Source organism: Phyllostomus discolor, chromosome 10 (assembly GCF_004126475.2).
Source record: "Phyllostomus discolor isolate MPI-MPIP mPhyDis1 chromosome 10, mPhyDis1.pri.v3, whole genome shotgun sequence".
NCBI lineage: Eukaryota > Metazoa > Chordata > Mammalia > Chiroptera > Phyllostomidae > Phyllostomus > Phyllostomus discolor.
In genome coordinates, this window is record NC_040912.2 from 84,697,003 (window position 1) to 84,717,305 (window position 20,303).

The 20,303-nt window shown below is 47.2% G+C and overlaps 1 protein-coding gene across 1 annotated transcript in view; it reads left to right on the plus strand.

Moving 5' to 3' along the window:
* The first annotated feature begins 531 nt into the window (after positions 1 to 531).
* The window catches only part of TMEM178B (transmembrane protein 178B), a 316,897-nt gene continuing 297,125 nt past the window's right edge, over positions 532 to 20,303 (plus strand). Inside the window, exon 1 of the mRNA XM_028526047.2 lies at positions 532 to 913. Within this exon, the coding sequence (XP_028381848.1) occupies positions 532 to 913 (382 nt within the window). The remainder of the gene's footprint in view (positions 914 to 20,303) is intronic.

Consider the following 20,303-nt stretch of genomic DNA (forward strand, 5'->3'; position numbering starts at 1 on the left):
TCGCGGGTGTTTCGGTCCGTTCTGTCATTGAGAGGTTCCTCCCGACAGCCCGTCCCCCACCCCAAGCAAGCCCTGCGTGTGGGTCCCGCCGTCACTCTGCATAGAGAAAGCCCAGCGGCCCCGCCGCAGCCTAGGGCACTCCGTGTCTAGCTCCCGGCGGGAGGGCAGCGGTGCCCGAAGCCCGGCTGTGTGCGGACTCGGCCGCTTCAGAGCAGTCGCTTCCCGCGGGGCAGCGAGGGGGCGGGAGGCGGCCTTGGTAGGCTCGCGGCCGCCGGAGGCTGCGCCTGCCCCGGAGGATGCCTAGGAGACCGGCGGAGTCTCTCCGGATCAGAACTTTGTAGGCTGTCCGCCCCACCCCCGCAGTCCCTGGGCCTTGCACCGGCAGGTGGGGGCCGAGGGGGCGCCGCCGCGAGTCTCCTCCTGTCCCCCCCACCCACCTTGGCTCGGCCCCCCGTCGCTTTGTTCCGAGCGCGCGGAGGGAAGGCGAGGCTGCGGCGGATCATGCCCATGGTGTAGCCGCGAAGCGGAGGCATGGCTGCCGGAAGGTTACTGCTCTACACCGGCCTCTCGCTCGCGCTCTGCGCCCTGGGCATGCTGGCCGTGGCCATCTGCTCGGACCACTGGTACGAGACGGACGCCAGGAAGCACAGGGACAGGTGCAAGGCCTTCAACACCCGCCGGGTGGACCCCGGCTTCATTTACAACAACAACAACAACTTGCCCCTCCGTGCGAGCCGCTCGCGCCTGGACCGCTGGGAGGGCAAACTCCTCCGGGCCCGGAACCGTCGGCAGCTCTTCGCCATGAGCCCGGCTGACGAGTGCAGCCGGCAGTACAACTCCACCAACATGGGCCTTTGGAGGAAGTGCCACCGGCAGGGCTTCGACCCCGAGATCGCGGCCCTCATTCGAAAAGGTAAGCACAGCCCGTGAGGCGTGGCGCTGTGGCACGCCTGGCCCCAGCTAGGCCCGGCAGCCCTCTCCTTCCTAAGCCCGGCCGAGGTCTATCAGGCCTCCCGGTTCCTGGAGGTCAGGTTACCCAGGCTCTCCAGAGCCTTGGAGCCTTGGAGAGCCTCGGAGTGGCCGTAACCTCGCCTCCCGGTAGCTGGTGACTGAGGTTTACCTCTCTCTACCCCGCCTCTTGCCTCGCGTTTGTCTGAGATTCTCACGGTTCAGGATTTTCATCTAGGATCCTACTTGGATCAGTCTCTGAAAGGGAAGGGGACAGAGGAAGCCCTTTAAGAGTGATGTGTTAGGTTAGACGGACTCCCAGTTTTAATTTTCACTTTGGATGTTGAACTGATTCATCAAGGCAAATTGGGGGAAACATCTCACACCAAAGTCCTTATTGGTGCCAGCAACGGTTGCTAAGTGCCTGCTCTACCAGGCACGGTGCAGGCACTGGGCGTGCACACGTCAGGAGGTCCCAGCTCCTGCCCCGTGGCAGCGCCAAGCCTGCTGACCAGTAGCGTCATACCGCAGTGCTCGATTTCTCCTTCTGAAAGAGTGGGTGACAGAAGTGACCTGTGTGCATGGCATCTCGGCAGGGTGTAACAAGCACAAAAAAGTAGTTCTTCAGGTAACACCAAAGTGGGCACTGCAGAGGAAAAAAAATACTGTTTCCAGAAGACATATACAAAATACCCAGTGTAGCAAAATACGAAAACATCTGTATTTGCTAAGGATAAAAATGTACTTGATACTTTAGTATGAGCACACACATTTTTAAGTCTGCTAATCTGATACAGTTTGTAAATCTTGTATGATACATACTTTGGGGGACCCTCCTGTTCCATTAACCCACTGAAATATCCTTTGGATGTATATTGATATTGCTCTTCCGTGGTAGCTACATCCTGATGTGAGCTTACGTCTTGGTTTTCTCTCCACTATGTTCCATTCTGTTCAATGATTAAATGGTGATGGTAAGCTGAAACGACGCTGTTTATCAGCTGTCTTTGAGGCCAAGATATGAAACAGTTCCTAATGTCTCTTAATATCCACATGCGGGTTTGATGCTGTTTTAAAACATGATTTGTGAAAACAGGTGTTCTTTGATTTATAAAAAAACGTTGACGTGGATCAGAAAAAATGTTAATAAAAAATGTCCGTTGTTTCCGAGTGACAAGCAGCAGGTATGGTCTTGGTGGCCATTCGGACTTGGGTGAGGTAGGTCCAGAGAGAGAGCCCGTCTTAATGCTCATTTTGTAGGTTCTGTGGAATGACTATGGATTTTTAGCTAGTGTAGTTGTGCGCGTGTTAACACGGTACACATCACGTCTGCTTCATGGTTAGGCACTTACTAGAGCAGGGTGACCCACCTGGAGCTCTGCAACTTTGTACGGATGTGTGGGATCTTACACAATGCCAGGTGAGAGCAACTCGGGTTTGGAGGTAGAAGTAGGGAAACAAGAGCAGGCAGAATAGTGTTGGACCATGTGTGACTTTATAGCAGTTTCCGGCTTCTCAGACGCATAGCGTTGCTTTATCCATCGTTTCCCGCTTTCATTGAAATGGGAATGGTAGGAGGTTAGCCGGAGTGTGAGGAAGAATTCTCGTTAATAATGACTGATGCACGCTGGTAGGACTTACTGCAGGGTGTTCTTGCATTTCCTGCCTTGAACATCTCCTGGAACAAGACAGGTACCCTTCCATCTGGCATGGGTTAACCTCACTTAGAAAAAGGGGGCGGGAATTCGTGGCTTCTGACAGACGTAATGAGTGCTTTGATTCCATGTTGCTCTGCTTGGCAATCTGGCTGGAAAGGTTGACTCGGTCTGTGCACCAGAGGGATTGGTTACCATAGCGACATGCTCTTCCGGTGAAGCTGGAAACACAGTGACAGGGAAAGGGATAGGGGAAGAATGTACAACATTTTGACTTTGTATTGACTAATTTTAATTGCAGCAACAGAAAATGGACACGGCACAGCAGGGGGATTGAATGCACTGATACCTAGTGTTGGCGGGGCATTGTATTTCACCTCAACTAATGCGAATCCTGTTCCCCGTCACCCAAAATACAGCAGTCACTGCCGGCTGCCGGCAACCCGCTCACCGTGGCTTCTCGTTTCTGCCCGTTTGACGTTCTCGTGAGGTATTATTGAGACAGATGCCACGCCAGCATTGCAAATCTTCAGAGACTTACGGTCACTATCTTCATTTTTAATCTCAAAACATAACGTTTGGAAGCCAGATTTTCTTTTCTAAGCAGCAATAGACACATATTGGAAATAAGTGCATCTTCTGCTAGTGGCAATCACAGGCCATTCCAATAACACACAGCATGTAATTTTTACACTTAACCAGTATTCTTCCTAGATGGGCAGGTTTTAGAAGGAATTAATAAAATTAATGTCCTTTTTTTTCAATTTCTAAAGATATTTACTTGCATTTTCATATTGCATACTTTGAGATATTGAGTTTTATTCTGATTATTTATACTGGAATTATATGGGCCACAGGCAGTACTATCCCTATAATGAAAGGTTTAGTAATTTCAGATTCCTGATTAATTGCTTAGCATCTGATAGAAATAAGAATGCTATCCATGAACCAGCAAAATCGTGGAGAGAATTGTTTGAAAGAAGCCTGGTTAATACAAGTTTCATCAATTTCAACTCCCAATAATTTAGACCAGGTTTTTTTCCTTACACAAAATAATTGAAACAATATTATTATAGAAAACTTAGCACTTTTGATAAAACATGCTTTTTTCACACCCTTTCCTCCATCCTTAAGCAGTAAATCCCAGATCTTCCTCAGTACAAGCCCCTCAGGAATTGTGTGTCTGCAAATGTTATTTTGCACTTCTTTTTTTTTTATGGCAGTTTTGCTGGGTAAAAATTTGAGGTTGATGGCTATTTTGTTGCAATATTTTAAGGATATTTTCCCACAGTCTTATCAATTCTGTAGTAGTTAGGAAGTATCTCTCGGTCCAGTTTAAAATCAATGTCCCTATATTTAGTTTGCAAGCTGCAACTCAGTCCTCTGAGCCACACCAGCCAGCGCTATTTGTTTGTCTTATTGAACTGTAAGTTCCTGGAGGGCAGGAAAGACAGTCATTTGTAAACTACAGCTGCTGGATGCACGCTACTTGGGAAATAGCTCACACAAATTACGTTCGAAGAAACATATCCATCAAGTGCTGTGTCTAATTGTAGGGACATTTGTGTGGAAATCCAAATAAAGGATTAGTCAGAAGATTGTGATGAAAAAAAACAAACCACCCCAGAGAACTAGTATGGCTCTCAGGGCAGGTTAATATTGTAACAGATTCTATATACTTTAACAAGGAAGGTATTTTTTTTTTTGAGCAAAAGCTTTGTTAAAGAATAAGGGGAACACAGTACTTTTTTGGATAACCCATGTCACAGAACAGACGTAAATCACCCACAATCATTATTTTTCTCATTAGCTTAGGTTTCAGTTATTCCCCTGTTGGAGGCTGGATTGGGCGGAGGGTACATAAGGGGAGAGCGCCCTTGAATTCCCATGTGACTGGTCCGTATCAGGCCCTCTGTCTTCTTGCTTTTCAACCTCGTCCGTGTCTCCCTAGTAAGTCACTGCAAGCACTGGGGACAGGTCAATGACAGGATCAGTTTCTGAAATCCAAGAGACCGCCAGGCCTCCAGGAGCAGCTACAGGTGGGATTTTGTTCCAGGGAACATTGATATTCTTTGATTTGTGCTGAAATGCTATACTGACATGGGCTGAAATAAGCAGACCTTCACCTGAGATTCTAAGAGCTTTAAACATTGTTTGATAGCAGGCCTTATAAAAGAATCTGACCTATATAGTTTCCCTAATCACGGAGTGGTTATCAGTAGCCTAAAACTTATTTTAACAAAACATTGTGCATACCCACCAATTGATAATGTGCTTAGCAAATGTTTACTGTGCATGTATTATGTGAGGGGCACCCATCACTAGGATGAAGGGTTGAGTACAGCCCGGTGTTTAAAATTCCCATAGTCTGTTGGCATCACAGGGAATGGTTGACAACTGCCGGATGGTGAGAGCGACAGCAAGAGACACAGAAAAACACAGAGGGGGCAGTGATAGATTGTGCCGGCGGCGGGACGCGGCAAGGCGGCAGGGGCGGGAGGCCACTCGTCTTGGAGAAAAGAAATCTGAACGAGGTTTTCCGTGGAGTTTGGAGGTGGCTGGAGAGGAATGGCGTTTCAGGCAAAGAGGCCAGCCTGTGCACAGCCGTGGGTGCGGAACAGTAGTCTGGCCTTGTGAGTGTTGACTGCTGGGATGAGGGAGGTGGGTGGACCGGGAGCAGGAGGGCAGGCCAGGGCTGAGGGCTGGCCAGAGCGGAGTCCAGGGGCCTGTGCACTCGAGTCCCCTGCAGCTATGCTGCCCCAGAGGGTAGCCGCCAGTCACATGTGGCTGTTTCAGTTTAAAATAATCAACAGTAAATAAAATTAAAACATCATTTCCTTAGTCACACCGGCCACATTATAGATGCTCCATAGCCACGTGTGGTTGGTCAGTGGCTCTCATATCAGACAGTGCAGATTAGAGGGCCCACCCATCAGCACAGAAAGTTCTGTCGGATGGTGCTGGGTGGGGCTGTAGTCTTCGCAAAGAACAAGCACATACTTGGTTTCAGATGAGGATAACTAAACGTGATAATTTGTGCTTAAACTTAAAAATACTATTCTACACTTGAAGAAGCTTTGCTACTGGAATGTTTGGGGGAACAAGGTCTTCGATTTATGCTACTTCTATATTTTATTAATTTTCCATCGTTGACTCTGAGTATTTTCGCACGTTCCTCTTTTTTTCTGTCCTTTCCTTGTCCCAGCTTCACGACAAGTAACTTGCAAAGTTGACTTGGTGGGAAGGATTATTAATAATAATCATTGCCAATCTTGATGCCCGGTACTCTTCTAAGGATTTTATATACATTAGTTAATGTATTCTTCATAATAGTGGTCTCAGGTGGCTCCTGTTATTTTTTAATCCCTATTCTATAACCGAGGGAGTGGAGGTACAGAAAGGTCAGTGACCTTTCCAGGTCTCAGGAAAAGGAAACGAAGGTGCCAGGGTGTGAATTTGGGCTGCAGGTTTGGGAACTCCCCCACTGTGTTCTACTGTCACCATAGTCTGTCAGGGCAGGAATGGGGTGCAGAACAGGCTGGCGTACTGATCCCCCAAACTGAAAAAGAAATAGGAAGCAGTTTCAGAGTCCCACCAAGGTGGGGCTTGCTTGAGAAGTTCACCTTGGCACTGAGGGGGACATATTTTGAAGCGGCCCACTCCTTGCTTTGAGAGCTGCTGACCAAAGCTCATGCAATTTTTCTCCATGTGATTTTTGAGTATTTGCTTTGTCCTCTGAGGTAGATTCTGAGGTTATAGACGTGAAAGACATATTCACTCCACAAATATTTGAGGGCTTTGGGGCTGGGCATCATGGAGAAGCTCGCCTTCCAGGGGGTAGAGCCAGACAGCACATAAATATGTGTGGAATACAAATAATGTCTAATGAACCAGTCAGCCTGTAATGTAAGGTAAGGTAGTACGAGCCGTGAAGTGTCTTTGCCCTTAGGAAGCACAAAGAGCAAGTAAGCCCCAAATTAAATAGTTTCATTAATTTTGCTTTATAACATAAAGAGGCGTTGCCTGCCCACAGGTAAACTACATATGGACACTCACAGTCTTTTTTTTTTTTACAAAATATTTTATTTATTTATTTTTGGAGAGAGGAAAGGGAGGGAGAAAGAGAGGGAGAGAAAAATCAATGTGTGGTTGCCTCTTGTGTGCCCCCTACTGGGGACCTGACCTGCAACCCAGGCATGTGCCCTGACCTGGAGTTGAACTGGCGACCCTTTGGTTCTCAGGCCAGCATTCAGTCCACTGAGCCACACCCACCAGGGCTCACAGTCTTTATATATAGTGTGATTCCTGTGTTTACATGTTACATGTATGCCCAGATGTACAAGTCAATGCACTCTCAGTCCTTTCCCTCCTCCCCAGTCATGCTGCAAATACAACTCACCAGTGAGAGGTGACAGGTAGGGAAGGAGCCCTATGACTCCACAGGCAGATGTGTGGGTGGGAAGAGAGAGAGGGCAGGGTAGAGAGATGTGTTTTGAGCACCTGCTTTGTGCCAAGTCCTCTGTTGGGTGTTGGAGAGGAAGAAAGAGGCATATTGTAGTTCTTGTCCTGAGGGAGCTTACCTCTAGCTCATGGTTCCTAAGTTCATTGTCAAGTGTGGTTGGAGCAGGCTCTTCCTTAGATAGGCTCTTCCATGTCAACTGGACCAGGGATCAGCTTTAGCCAGGCAACTCACAGGTGAGCTCTATTTATTGAGCCAACAAAGTCAAGAGCTTTATTTCCGTTTGAGAAGGTCAGCTAATTTATTCTTTTACTATAGGGCTGGTAGGGATCAATTTAGAGGATTGATTCTGTGTATATTCCACTTTGGATGGTCAGTTAAAGGTATTTTCTCTTTCTCTGCTATTACTGGGTAATCCTAGCCCTTCAGGCAGAATCCTAAACACACTCTGGGTTAGTTTGACCCTTTACACTGCCTCCCTCACCCACATACATCTAGACTTTATGCAGTAGTCACAGACGTTCGTTCTGATGCAGATACTTCTGGGACTACACACCCCAAGCAGTGCGCACAGAGAGGGGGAACTGCACGACCTGCCGAAGGAGTAGACAGAAAATTTGTTCCGACGTCCTGATTGGGCAGCTGCTGTTTTTGAGACAGTGCGTACGTCCTTGTAAAGGACTTCGCGTCTTCCTGTGTGAAATAGCGGATTTGGAGGATATAATCTTCAAGCCCTTTCACGCTCTAACATTTGATGAGAAAGTCAAAGTTAAGCTACAGAAAGTAAGTAATAAGTCAGTGGTTGCGAGACGGTGCAAAGAGAGGGAAGGGGAAGTGGGGGACGGGAGGGAGAGCCGGAGAGCCAGATGTAGAGACAGAGAAGGGGGATGTTTTTGGTGGGGGCGTCCCAGGGGCTGGGTTGTCACGGGAGGGGGTGGAGAAGAAAGCAGCTCATTGCATAAAATATACAATCAGGCGACGAAAGCTCACCTTTTCTCTTCCCAGTGGGTTGTGGTGTCATGTTGCAGGTTGGGGTTAAACACTTACAGACCGATGGAGAGAGGCGGTGACGGCTGTACCACAGTGATGACGGCATGAAGTGTTATGCTGCCAAACTGTACACGTGAAAATGGTTAAAACTTCATGTCATGCCTGTGTTACCACAATTCAGTAAATTAAAGAGAAAATTTAAAAACAACAGAGAAAGGAGCTGGAGTCCTGGGCAGCATGTACATGCTCTATAGCCAAGGATCTTCATTCACTCAACACATTTATTAAGCACTTATTATGTGCTAGGCAGCAGCCCAAGTATGCTTGGGACAGAAGTCAATAAAACAGACAGAAGTCTTGCCCTCATAGGGCTTAGATTAAAACGGTGTTGAGAATTATATCTTTTTTGGTTTTTGTTTTAAAGATTTATTTATTTATTTTTAGAGAGGGAAGGGAGGGGGGGAGAGAGAGAGAAACAGCAATGTGTGGTTGCTGGGGGCCGTGGCCTGCAACCCAGGCATGTATGTACCCTGGCTGGGAATCGAACCTGCGGCACTTTGGTTCGCAGCCCGCGCTCAATCCACTGAGCTACGCCAGCCAGGGCTGTTTGTTTTTTTATAAATGAAACTTTACAAGAATACATAAAAGAAGAAATGAATACATGCCTTGGGTCTTTTGGAAATTATTATAGTGTGATGAAGAACACTTCACTGTGCTTATTGTGAAAATGTCTTTTGAACGCCAGCTGTGTCAGGCACATTACTGGGGGCTGAGGACGCTGGGTGAAATCCATAGTTCCTATCCTCAAAAAGCTTTAAAAAAGAAAAGGAGGGAGGGTTCAAGATGACTAACAAATATAAGCCCTAAGGTTGGTAAGTGGGGAGATTTGTGTACTGGGGGCCTGAGTAATTCTTGAGTTTTAGAGCAGTTAGGGGAGGCTTTGCAGAAACCGGGGGCATTCCCAGAGGTTATCTGGGGTTTGCTAAGGTGCAGCCTTAGCCTCATTTTAAGTTTATTAATTCACTTTGATGAGGCAATACCTGCCCACCCGCCCTTGTCCCCCAGACTCTCAGTCCTTCTTCCGCGAGGCAGGCCTCACTACCCGATTTTTAGAGATCATATCAGAGACATTCCCTTCAGCAATATTTAAACATCACATCAAGCGTAAATGTAAGTCAGGCAATGAACAGGTGATTCAAGGATGAAAAACGTTATTGTTTTGTGTAAACTTGTATACACAGAGGTGGAGTTGAAAGGCCCGTTCCAGGAGTCTCTAGGAATCTTTTACACGCTGGTGTTTCTTCCGAGTGGAAGCTGCTCCTGGCTTTCAAAGAAGTTTCACAGATTTGCTGCTTTTATGAGAGACTGCAGTGGCTGAATTACTTCAATTGATTTTTTTTTTGGCGTCAAAGTATTTTGCCAAGAAAAGGCAATTGACTTGATATTAGGTCATCTTCATAAAATTCTATCATTTCCTGCGTTTTAAAATGCCCTGCTATTCCAGATGCCGACCTCGCCCTGCTGGACACTTTATTTGCTCCGGAGCCTCTCTCATTCAGTTGTGCCCCGAATCCCTCTTCATCTTTATAACAGCGGTTCCACTTAGGTAAACACAACTGATTCCCCACAGCCCTGGAGTCCTTCGCACGCCTGGGTGGAACAGGGTTGTTCTCACCTTAAAGGAGCCCTGGGCTCCTGTGCTGCTGTATGTCAGCCAACTCCACTCCGGGGTGCAGCTGGCTCCTGTGCCCTGAGGCTGGGGACAGGTGTCTCCTGCAGCCTGGAGCTTTTCTTCCTGGCCACATACACATGAAACACATCCAGGAATGTCCACGGCACCACCATGTCCGTTAATAGGACACTAGGTAATGAAGTGTGGTATATTCGTGCAATGGAAGCTCTTGCAGTGGATTTAAAATAAATATGAGAAGTCTACATGTTTCCAAAAGGAGAACCATAAAATTGGGATGAAAAAAGCAAGGGTGCTGAATGAAATGGAGAATATGACGCCATTTGTACAAAGCTGAAGAACAGATCAAATATGCACCATATATTGTTTATGGAAACCTAGTTGCATTGTATTTATGAAAAGTAGGCACAGGACTGAGAAACACAAAGTGAAGGGTGATGTTTACCTTTCTAAAGACAGGGGAGGACACAGAATTGAGGAGGTGCTTTAAAATCATCTGCACCATTTTATTTTCTAAAAAAAACCCAAAGATCTGAAGCAAGTGGAGCATGCGCATGCATGCACACTCAAGCTGTGTGGAAGGTGGTTACAATTCTGACAAAAGAGTTAAAATGTAATTCAGACTGTACTGTTCACTGTACAGGAGACAGGTTCCTTAAGGGACTTTCTTAGAAAATTTTGTGACTGACTTTGTAAGTAGTAGCAAGAGGCATTTAGAAAAGAGGAGAGTCAGGTCACCCCTAACCATTGGTTTTCACTGACAGTAACTCATGGGAAGGGGTTAGAAAGAATAAAATTAAGTTTTATTCCCTTCTGATGTGATGTGTAAATAAATGAGTAAGCTGATTTATTTCTGAGATAGAGACGGATGTACAAATCACACCCCCCCCTTTGCAAATTTCCTGCAGCTTATGGAAAAACCGAGACTTCCAAGGGCCAGAAAATTAAACTAAAGCCATCCCTCCAATTAGCTTGATTAGATGTTGAATTTTAAATAGATAAAAGGCGAGGAGGCGGGTGGGGGAGTGTGGGATGAACCAGAGGCTGAGCACAAACATCTGGGAAGGCATTTGAACCCAAGGGAAGAACTCGGGTGTGAACTAAGAAAGAAAAGCTAGGAAGTACAAAGGAGGAGTCAGAATTGTACTTTACCTGTTCAGCGGTTTTCATATCACATTTGAAACTGAGGAGAGAATGTTAGTCGGCAAACTTTGAGTAGTTTTATGATCGAAGAATGAGGTGAGGAGTCCTTATTCTTAAAATTATGAGGGTGACTTCCGCCAAGAGCCCCACTCCTGTGATAGTGGTTATGTTCACACTCTCCTCATGCCAACTAGAGCTGGGGCAGAAAAGTCCCATCCGGATGTTGCACGGGTTCCATTTTCACCTCTTAATGCTTGAAGACACCCACACCGGACCTGAGGGGACTAGGGATCACGGAGGTCCCCAGGGATTTCAGGGCTACTCAGACAGAATAACTTCCAGGTTATTATGTGGTTCCTGAAACCACAGGGCGAATCGGATGCTCAGATGCAGCTCCAGGCGGCCCTGCGTCCAAAGGTCCCAGGTGGATGAGCTGCTTTCTGTTCATCACGCTCTGCAGGGGGGCAGATTCCCGTTTTTCCTGTAGGCGCATGGCCTTCCACTTTGGGAAGGGCTGGCCTCCGTGTCTCCAGCCTCTCCCTCTCTCTCCCTTCTCCCCGACTGTGTTAACACAAAGGAAGCAGAAGGTAATGTTGTTTGGCCTGGGCTCTTCTCAGGTGTGGCCTTGCTTCTCTGCCTCGCCTTCACCTCCAGGTCACGTTCAGGCTACTGCCACTCACTGCCCTCCCCTGTCCGTGGGACCGGGACTGCTCCTTCCCCTTCTCTAGCTTTGGGGGTGCCCTTCTCCCCCAAGGCTGCTCCTCATTCATCCTTCCCCTTCTCTATCCCTGCGCCTCTCTCAGCCCACGGGTGTTCTCCTGGACTCGCTTCCTTTTCTCGCCCTTTGTGCTCCCCATTGATCAGTCTCTTTCGCATCTGTGACCATTTTCACCCCTTGACGCTCACAGCCCGCCACACAGAGACCCTCTTGCTCAGACTCCCACCCAAACGTCTCACCTCCTGGCTGTCATCTCCACTTGGAACCTCTTTTCTCTCCCCTCCCCAGAGTCCTCTGGCCTCCATGTTCCTCTGTCGTGGGGAAGGTCCCCCCAGGCCTCTCTGCTTGCCCAGGCCAGCCAGAAACTCGAGTGCCATCATCAGGGCCCTCTTCCCTCCTGCCTGACTCACAACTCACCAACTCACGCAAGCAGGGACCAAGTGGCTGTCGCTCCTGATACCTTTACGCGCCCTCCCCGAGCCATTCGAATACTGCTCTCCGGCCCCATCCCTTGCTCTCTCTGTTCCGTTTCCGCATTCTCTAGGCTCCTCCCTCGTCAATGCTTTCTCTCCAGAGTCATTCTTTCTAAATGTAAATCTAAAATCATGGTATCTACTCAAATTCGTCAGCAGCTCCCCACGCCCACGAGTCAGGATGAGATCTTCCCCTCGGCACGCAAGTCCTCGCGGGTCCGGCAGCATTCCCCTCCCGCGCCTCCATTCGCCAGTCTCACCCTTTGCATGCTTTTCAGTTTACCGGCACATTCTCCTCCAACTGCGATGAAGGACTTCGTGGGGACCCCCCAAGCAGGTTAAGCTGTTTTGTGCCTTGGGAGCCTTTACTTACGAAACTTCTTCCTTTGCCTGGAAGTGCCAGTTCCTACCCCCCACCCCAAGTCTGCTCGGCCAGCACCTGCTTGGTCTTTAGGAGTCGGCTCCAGGGCCTCCCCCAGCCTGCCTGGGGTTCTCTCACCCCCGTCTCCCTGGGCGAGCTGCCTTCTTCCTCCCGAGCCCCCGCCGCCGCACACCGAACACACTCCCTTCCCAGCACCCGTGACATTTTGTTTCTCCATATGTTCCTTCTTTTCGAGACTATTTCTGAACGGTTTCTTATTCATCTTTTCATCTGCAGTGTTTTGCATAATACATGGGCCATAATAGGTATTTAATACCTGTTTGTTGAATAAATGAAAGTTTACCTCAGTTAATGCAGTCAATCTAGAAATGTTATTTAACAAAGAGCCGTAATTTCTTTGGACTAGGGAGACTCACTGTTAATAGAAAACCTGCTGTGAATTGTTCTGTAACACATGTGATAAACGCCAATTTATTCCTTTTGTTAGGGTTTGCATTTTCCGAAAGCCCCCATATTTCTGATTCACAGGAGGAGAATTTCGAGGGGAGACTGTCCCGTTTCTCCTGGATTGGGCCCCTTTGTTATGCTCTTCCCGCCCTCCTCTTCACGTCTCTCGTAGGGTGGTCTTCCCACCCGTGGCCTCTTGGATCGAGAGAAGGCTCCCTCCACTTCTTGTTCCTATCGTGGGTATGACCTTCCAGATTTATCGCTGGGCCTGGCACCTTTGGCCATTCCTTCAGATCTGTTTCCAATGTCCTGATTTCCCTCGTCGGGGATGTGTCCGGGCTACCCCGGGGAGCCCCCCTCACAGCTCTGTTTAGGGCAGCTTCCTCCGATCTCCTCTGGTGGTGATTTCGGTTACGAGTTTCAAAAGGAGTGGGTCCATGATGACGCCAAAACATGGCACGCGTCTGTCTCCAGTTGTCTGGCCCATCTGGCCCCACTGTGGCTGGGGGGCAGCATTGCTCACAGAAACATCCGTCCTCTCTAAGGGGGCGGGGGGGTGGGAAGGTGTCAGGGCCAACCGACACATCTTTGCTTATGAAGACCACCAAGTCCCAGTGCAAGAACGGACGGGAGAGATGTTCAGCCTTCGGGGTCTCACAGAGAAGTGGATTCTCTTCAAAAAGGACAACGACTGTGGCTCGGGCTGGGTCATCTCAAAGCGAAGGTTTTGGGGAATTTTCCTGTAGCCACAGGGTCTGCTAAGGGCAGAGCCTCCGGCCAGCTCATTCAATAAGCAGAGTAATTCTGTTGGTCCAGTAGACAAATCCAGGCGCGGCTGCATGGCTTGGTTCTCTAAACTAGGCTGAATAAATGATTCATATCAAGGAAAGCTTTTCTACGACCACCGTACCTCCGGGACATATATTAGTTAAGTCTATGCCCAGTTTAAGCTAGAAAACGGATTTTCATCACCTCCTGCCCAAGTTGTATAAAGTTCTACAGATCAAAATTCAGCCTGCACGTTCAGTAGGAACCACTGGGTAGCCATCCCAACGAGACCGGTGCTTTAAAGAGCTGGCTTTTGGACAAGAAATTAGAAGAAGTACGATGAGCTACCCAGGAATGTGAGTCTCCTGAAATGGTGGACAACCCTTGCCCTAGAAAACTGTCCCTTCTCATAGATGTTTATTTTAACATCTGTAAGAACCCCGAGGTTTATTTCAAACTGGAAGGTGGCATTTCATCTCTTTGGGGCAGCAGAGTTGTGAAGCGTTCAGAGAAGGACTTCTATGCCCCGGTGCCAGCGGCATGCCTGTATCAGCTTTTATTACACATATCCGTAGTGGTGCGGCGGCTGGCTGGGCGCGTGCAGATCAATAAGCTGCTAAAAAGGGAGATGCATCAGAGACCGTAATGGCTCCTCCGCAGAAGACAGATCGTCTCCAGGTAGTGAAGTGCATTAGGAGCAACAGCGATGGTATCCCTGCACGGAGACCCTTATTGTTTGGGAGGAAGGAGCGAGCGCTGTGTGAAGGCGGTGATCCTACCGTGAGGACCTGAACGGGCTAAACATATATTCCAGGAGGCTTTGTGTCCTCTGTCAGAGCCGAATTCAAAACAAAAGCAGTTTGTTTTCATGGAAGAATTCCCAGATGGAGCAATGCAGATTTAATTTCTCTGGCCTCAAACACTGCTGGATTTGTTCTTGGTTGTCCTATTAATTACAAAAAAATCTTTTCATCTGGACAATGATTTTTAAGAGACTGGGGTGGGCTGTGATCCAGCATCAGGGAGGAGCTGGGGGAGGGGGAGGTCCTGAGCACAGAGTGGTATGGGTGGGGCTGGAGGGCGGGAGAAGCTGGCAGGAGGGAGCACCAAGCTCCTCGGCTGGGGTTCTTGACTTGAAGGCTGTGGACACAGAGTCAGGTTATCCCTGAACCGAGGGTGCTTACCCACAGGTGAGTTCCTAGGGATATCAGGGAGGATGGTGACTTTTTCCAGTGGGGTGACAATCTCCACTCTGGGTTTCCCCTTCATGGTGCGTGAGTAAATCACACAGATTGCACGTTCGTGTATTCAGCAAATATTGGGTGAATTCTTACACACCAGGGTTGGTGCCAGGGGCTGAGGGTGTAGTAGTGCATCAAATAGGCAAACCCCCCTGCCCTCGTGGAGTTTATGTTCCAGTGGGACAACAGAAAGGTGAGTAGGTCAAATGTGTAACGTATTAGACAGTGATTAGTGCTAAGGACAAAAGGAGCGGGGGGGAGGGCGGGATAGGAATGTGGAGGCAGGGTTGAAATGACGAACGGAGTGGCCAGGGAGGACCTCACCCAGATGATAACATTTAATAAAGACCCAATGGGCGTGGGGGAGCTGGCAGTGGGGACATCTATGGAGAGAGGATTTCCAGCAGAGGGAATAGCAAGGGTGGTGCCCCTGATGTGGGACAATGGCTAGCATGTTGGAGAAGTGACAGGGACAGCAGAATGGCTGGGGTGGGGAGCACATCAGGGGGCTTGTAGCAGGATATGATGTCAGAGGAGTGAAGAGCCTCCTCACAGAGGGTATGAAGGTCACAGGAAGGTGTGAGATGGGAAGCCGTCGTAGGGTTCTGAGGCGTGATCAGGTTTATGATTTAAACGTCTCACTTGGGTTGCAGAGTGTAGTGATAGATTATTGTGGGGTGTGCTTAGAAGCAGGGAGACCAGCCAGCACAGACAGTGTCTGGCAGTGGAGTGAGGGGAGAACTAGCAGCATTGGTTAATGGGTCACATGCAGGGTGGGTGAGAAAAAGATCAGTCAAAGATTACACCGAGGTTTTTAGCCTGCGGAGCTGGTAGATTTGCCATTAAACACAGTGGATAGGACTGCGGGAGGATCTTGATTTGGGAATCCATATTTTGGGTATGATGACCTTTGAGATGCCTTTTAAGTGCTCCAGTGGAAATGCCAATAGTTAGATATATTGAACTGGATTCAGGGGAGATGTCTCACTGGGGGTGTTCATTTAGAAATCATCAGCTTATGGTATTTAAAGTCATGAGATTGCCCTGGCTGGTGTGGCTCAGTGGATTGAGCGCCAGCCTGTAAACCAAGGGTCACCAGTTCGATTCCCAGTCAGGGCACATGCCTGGGTGTGGGCCAGGTCCCTGATTGGGGGCATGTGAGAGGCAACCAGTCAATGTATCTCTCACACATCAATGCTTCTCTCCCTCTCTTTCTCCCTCCCTTCCCATCTCTCTCGAAATAAATAAATAAAATGTTTAAAAAAGAGAGAGAGGGAAAAATTGCTGGACCAATTTCTGGAGAGGATGAGGCAAAAAGGAAGATAGAGAAAAGAGTGGAAGGAAAGGAACGTGGCCCGGAAGAAGCACATATTTTAGGTGAGCGATGAAGTAAGAATCCGAGACTTTTCTGATGCAAGTGATCAGTCATCCTGCTCCCACTGCAGGCTTGGGGGTAGCTGCGCCAAGAGCTCTAAGCTTCTTAGAGGAGAGTTTCTACAGCATGTCATCCATTGTCACTGAGCATTTAACAGGAGTTTCTTGGAAGAAAACAGGATTCGAGAGTGAACTACATTCTTCTTATGCCTTCTTCTGTTGGCTTTGCTCTCAACTTTGAGAGAAGGCAGTAGTCAGAGTGGCCTAACTTTTCTGTGCACCAGGTGGGGAGTGTTTGGTTGGACATTCCGAGACATTTTGTCCTCAGGTGTGGGAGTGTGATATGTTGTGTCTTGAAGTATGGTGCTCTGGAAGTTTTTTAAAATTTATTTAGTTTTAGAGAGAGGGGAAGGGAAGGAGAGAAAGATGGAGAGAAACATCGATGTATGGTTGCCCCTCGCATGCTGCCAACTGGGGACCTGGCCTGCAACTCAGGCATGTGCCCTGGCTGGGAATCGAACTGACAACCCTTTAATTCGCAGGCCGGCACTCAGTCCACTGAGCCACACCAGCTAGGGCTGAAATGTTTTTAAAAGGTTTCATTAAAAAAATAGGACAGCCTATCCTCAAGCCTCCCTTACTAGCTGCTGTAGGGATCCTTTAACCAAGGGCTCCACAGTTTTGCATTTAATGACATCACTCTCATCAGAATCTTAGGGTGCTCTGGCTCTGATGACATTCGGGTCATTTTTGAGATAAAGCTGCTTTATTTTCAGGCTGAATAGCCACCTTTTTGCCTTGTCATCCTGAAAATGCTGCACTGTGTCTGTGTTTCAGAGCCAGTGCTTAAAAGATGGAAGACCCACGGTGGTGCAGAATTAGTCTTCTTTGTTCACTAGGCTGTGAGTTTCTCTGGAAAACAAAGCCCAAGAGTTTCTGGTCACTTCTCAGCAACAAGTATTTTCTGTGTGTAGGAGTGAAAGTCACCAAATCTTGCTCTCTTGGGGCAAAAAGAGTTTGGATATTGTGAAAAATTATGAGCCACATTTATAGGCCATCACTTGTCTGCACTTTTTTTTTTTTTTTGAGAAGATGTGGAATTCATTAGCCTCTTTTATTTCTTCCCTGGGGATGTAAAGACTCAAACTGATAAGAAAAACTGTATAAGTTCTAGACACAAAGTAACAGGTGCAGATTAGTGGAGCAGGTGATATATAATTTCACCTTTTCCTTCTACTCCAATTAAGGGGAAAGTGGTCCCAATTTGGAAATCATGTGGGAAATGTCATTTATTTGCTACCTTTAATTGCACCTAACTTTTGACTTTTTTTCTTTACCCTTCAGGTTTGTGGCTGGGAGTATGTCTAGTTCCATCTGTATTCAAATAGGCTCTATAATTTCCATAAAATGTCTTTTAAGGCATGTGTCATGACCGATTTTATTTTTTACAAGCTCTTGGAAAATTTGTAGTTTAGGATTTTTTCCCCGCTAGGGTATTGCTACTCTCTTCCTCAACTATCACAGTCATAGGCTTGTTCAACAGGTTGCTTCCCTCCCTCATTTTTCATCGCTCTCTTGCTCTCTGTCTTCCAGCAGCTGTTATCCTCTCCTTCATGTCCTTTCACTGGTACCTTTTTTCACCAGTTGAACTCGGAGCCACCTCATCCGTAGGTATGATCATTCCCATTCTGCGTATGAGGCACCTGAGACTCTGGAAAGTTTGTCGTCTGTTGCCTGATTCGTAACTAGTGGAACCATACCAGGGCTGTTGCCTTTTTCGGTGTTGTTTCAACCCCCCACACTCCAGGATGCTGCCTCATGGTGCTGGTTGAATTGGGGGTGTGCCTGTGTATTTTCCTGTGTTGTGTGCCTACCTCTCCTCCATCCTTGCACCCATGGGAATGACCAGATGGGTGGAGAGAAGTGCAAGTGCGGGGGGCGGCCCTGTATTTCTCCACTGCCACTGACAGCCTCAGACACAGTATCTAGAGGGGAGGAAACTCAAAACTCATTTCAGACAACATGATTGGCCTCTTGGCACGATTCTTGCTCTGGCTTCTTATAATCAGCATTCTCCTGGGAGGGGGAAATGGTTTGATAGGGCAGTATTCTAGTTTAAATATTTCGTTGCACTCTGCTTTTAAAATGCATTAGGTTGAACGAATACCCAGTGAACAAAGGGTGGATCTCTGTGCACCAAGCTTATCTCTCCTTCCTTATGGGTGCACAGCCAGATGTGTTCCCAGCATCCTCTGCAGCTAGGTGTGGCCATGTGAGTGAGTTCTGACTCGTGATATGTGGGTATGAGATGTATTCCACTTCCAGGTCTGTCCCATAAAATCCTTCTGTGTGGTCCCCTACTTCCCCTCTTCTGTCTTCTGTGTGGATGTGACAGTCTGCGTGATGCTGGAAGCCAGGACTGAAGAGAGCGCAGCTGTGGGACTCAGTTCCCGAATGGCTGGCAGCAGTGTTTCTTCCCTGTCTTGAGGATTGATGGGACTTTAGTGAACAAAAAATAAATTTCTTAATCAAGCCATTGAGAATTTAGAGTTTATCTGGTAAAGTAGCTAGTGTTTCATTATTTAGTCATGTAAGCAATCGTTTATTTTAAAATATTTATTGATTTTTCCCATTGCCATTTATCCCCCTTTTACCTTCTTCCACCTCTACCCACCCATGTGATGATTTAACGCATCCCTTCCCAAGTCTGACATGAAAACCGATGTTGGAGCTGCCGTTAAGACACACGTGAACTGTTGACATCCAGGCTGACACAATAAATGCTAGGTCCTTCTACCAATACCAGCATTGCAATAGCATTTCATTCATTTATATATTATCTATATGCATTTATAGTCAGATTTGAAGAAATAAAGGATTATTAGTTTAGTATCTTTTCCTCCAATTTTTAAATATTGTCAAAGATTACTTAACTTGAGGGGTGGGTGGAGGTGGACAGGGGTTTGGGGGGATAAATGGTGATGAAAAAAGTAAAATAAAATTTAAAAACATCACTAATGTAACCCTGATTAATATTTCAAAATTGAAGGGATCCAACCTACCACAAGACTTTTTGGGCAATAGTGCTCCATGGGAGTCTGTCCATGGTCCTGAAAATCTTTATCTTCTTTATTTTCCCCTTTTTTGAAATATAAGGAGTCTTTATTTTATTTTACATTATTCATCATTAATTTGACTTTATTTTTTCTGTTTTCTTTTTAGTTTTACTGTGTTTTTTCCATTACATTTTATCCCATTATCCCCCTCTCCCCCCAGCAGTCACCACACTGTTGTCCATGTCCATGAGTCCTTTTGCTCAACCCCTCTACCCCCTCACCCCCCAACTAGCTGTCATCCTGCTCTCCATCTGTGAGTCTGTCGCCATGTGCCTTGTTAGTTTAATTTGTTCATTAGATTCCACATATGAGTGAAATCATAGGGTATTTGTCTTTCTCTGACTGGCTTATTTCACTTAGCATAATGTTTTCCAGGTCCATTGGTGCTACTGCGAAGGGTAAAATTCCTTCCTTTTTTATGGCCAAGTAGTATTTCATTGTTTAAATGCCCCATAATTGCTTTATCCCCTCATCTACTGATGGATACTGCTCCCATATCTAGGCAATTATAAATAATGCTGCAATGAACATAGGGGTGCTTGTGTTCTTTTGAATTAGTGTTTGGGGTTCCTTCGGATATATTTCCAGAAGTGCGATTGATGGGTCTTAAGGCAGTTCCATTTTTAATTTTTTGAGCTATCCATACTGCTTTCCATGGTGGCTGCACCAGTCTGCATTCCCACCAACAGTGCTCTTTCTTCTTTTTATTGTTTACGCTATTACAGTTGTCCCGTTTTGTCCCTTTTGCCCCCCTCCACCCAGCCCATCCCTCTCTTGCTTGTTATTTCTTTTGGGCTGTGTTTTCACCTTTCAGATAAAGTTTGCTTTTTAAATAATCTGTCTTTGGCCCCCATCTTGCTCATCTGTATTTACAAAACCCAAACCACAACAAACAAAAA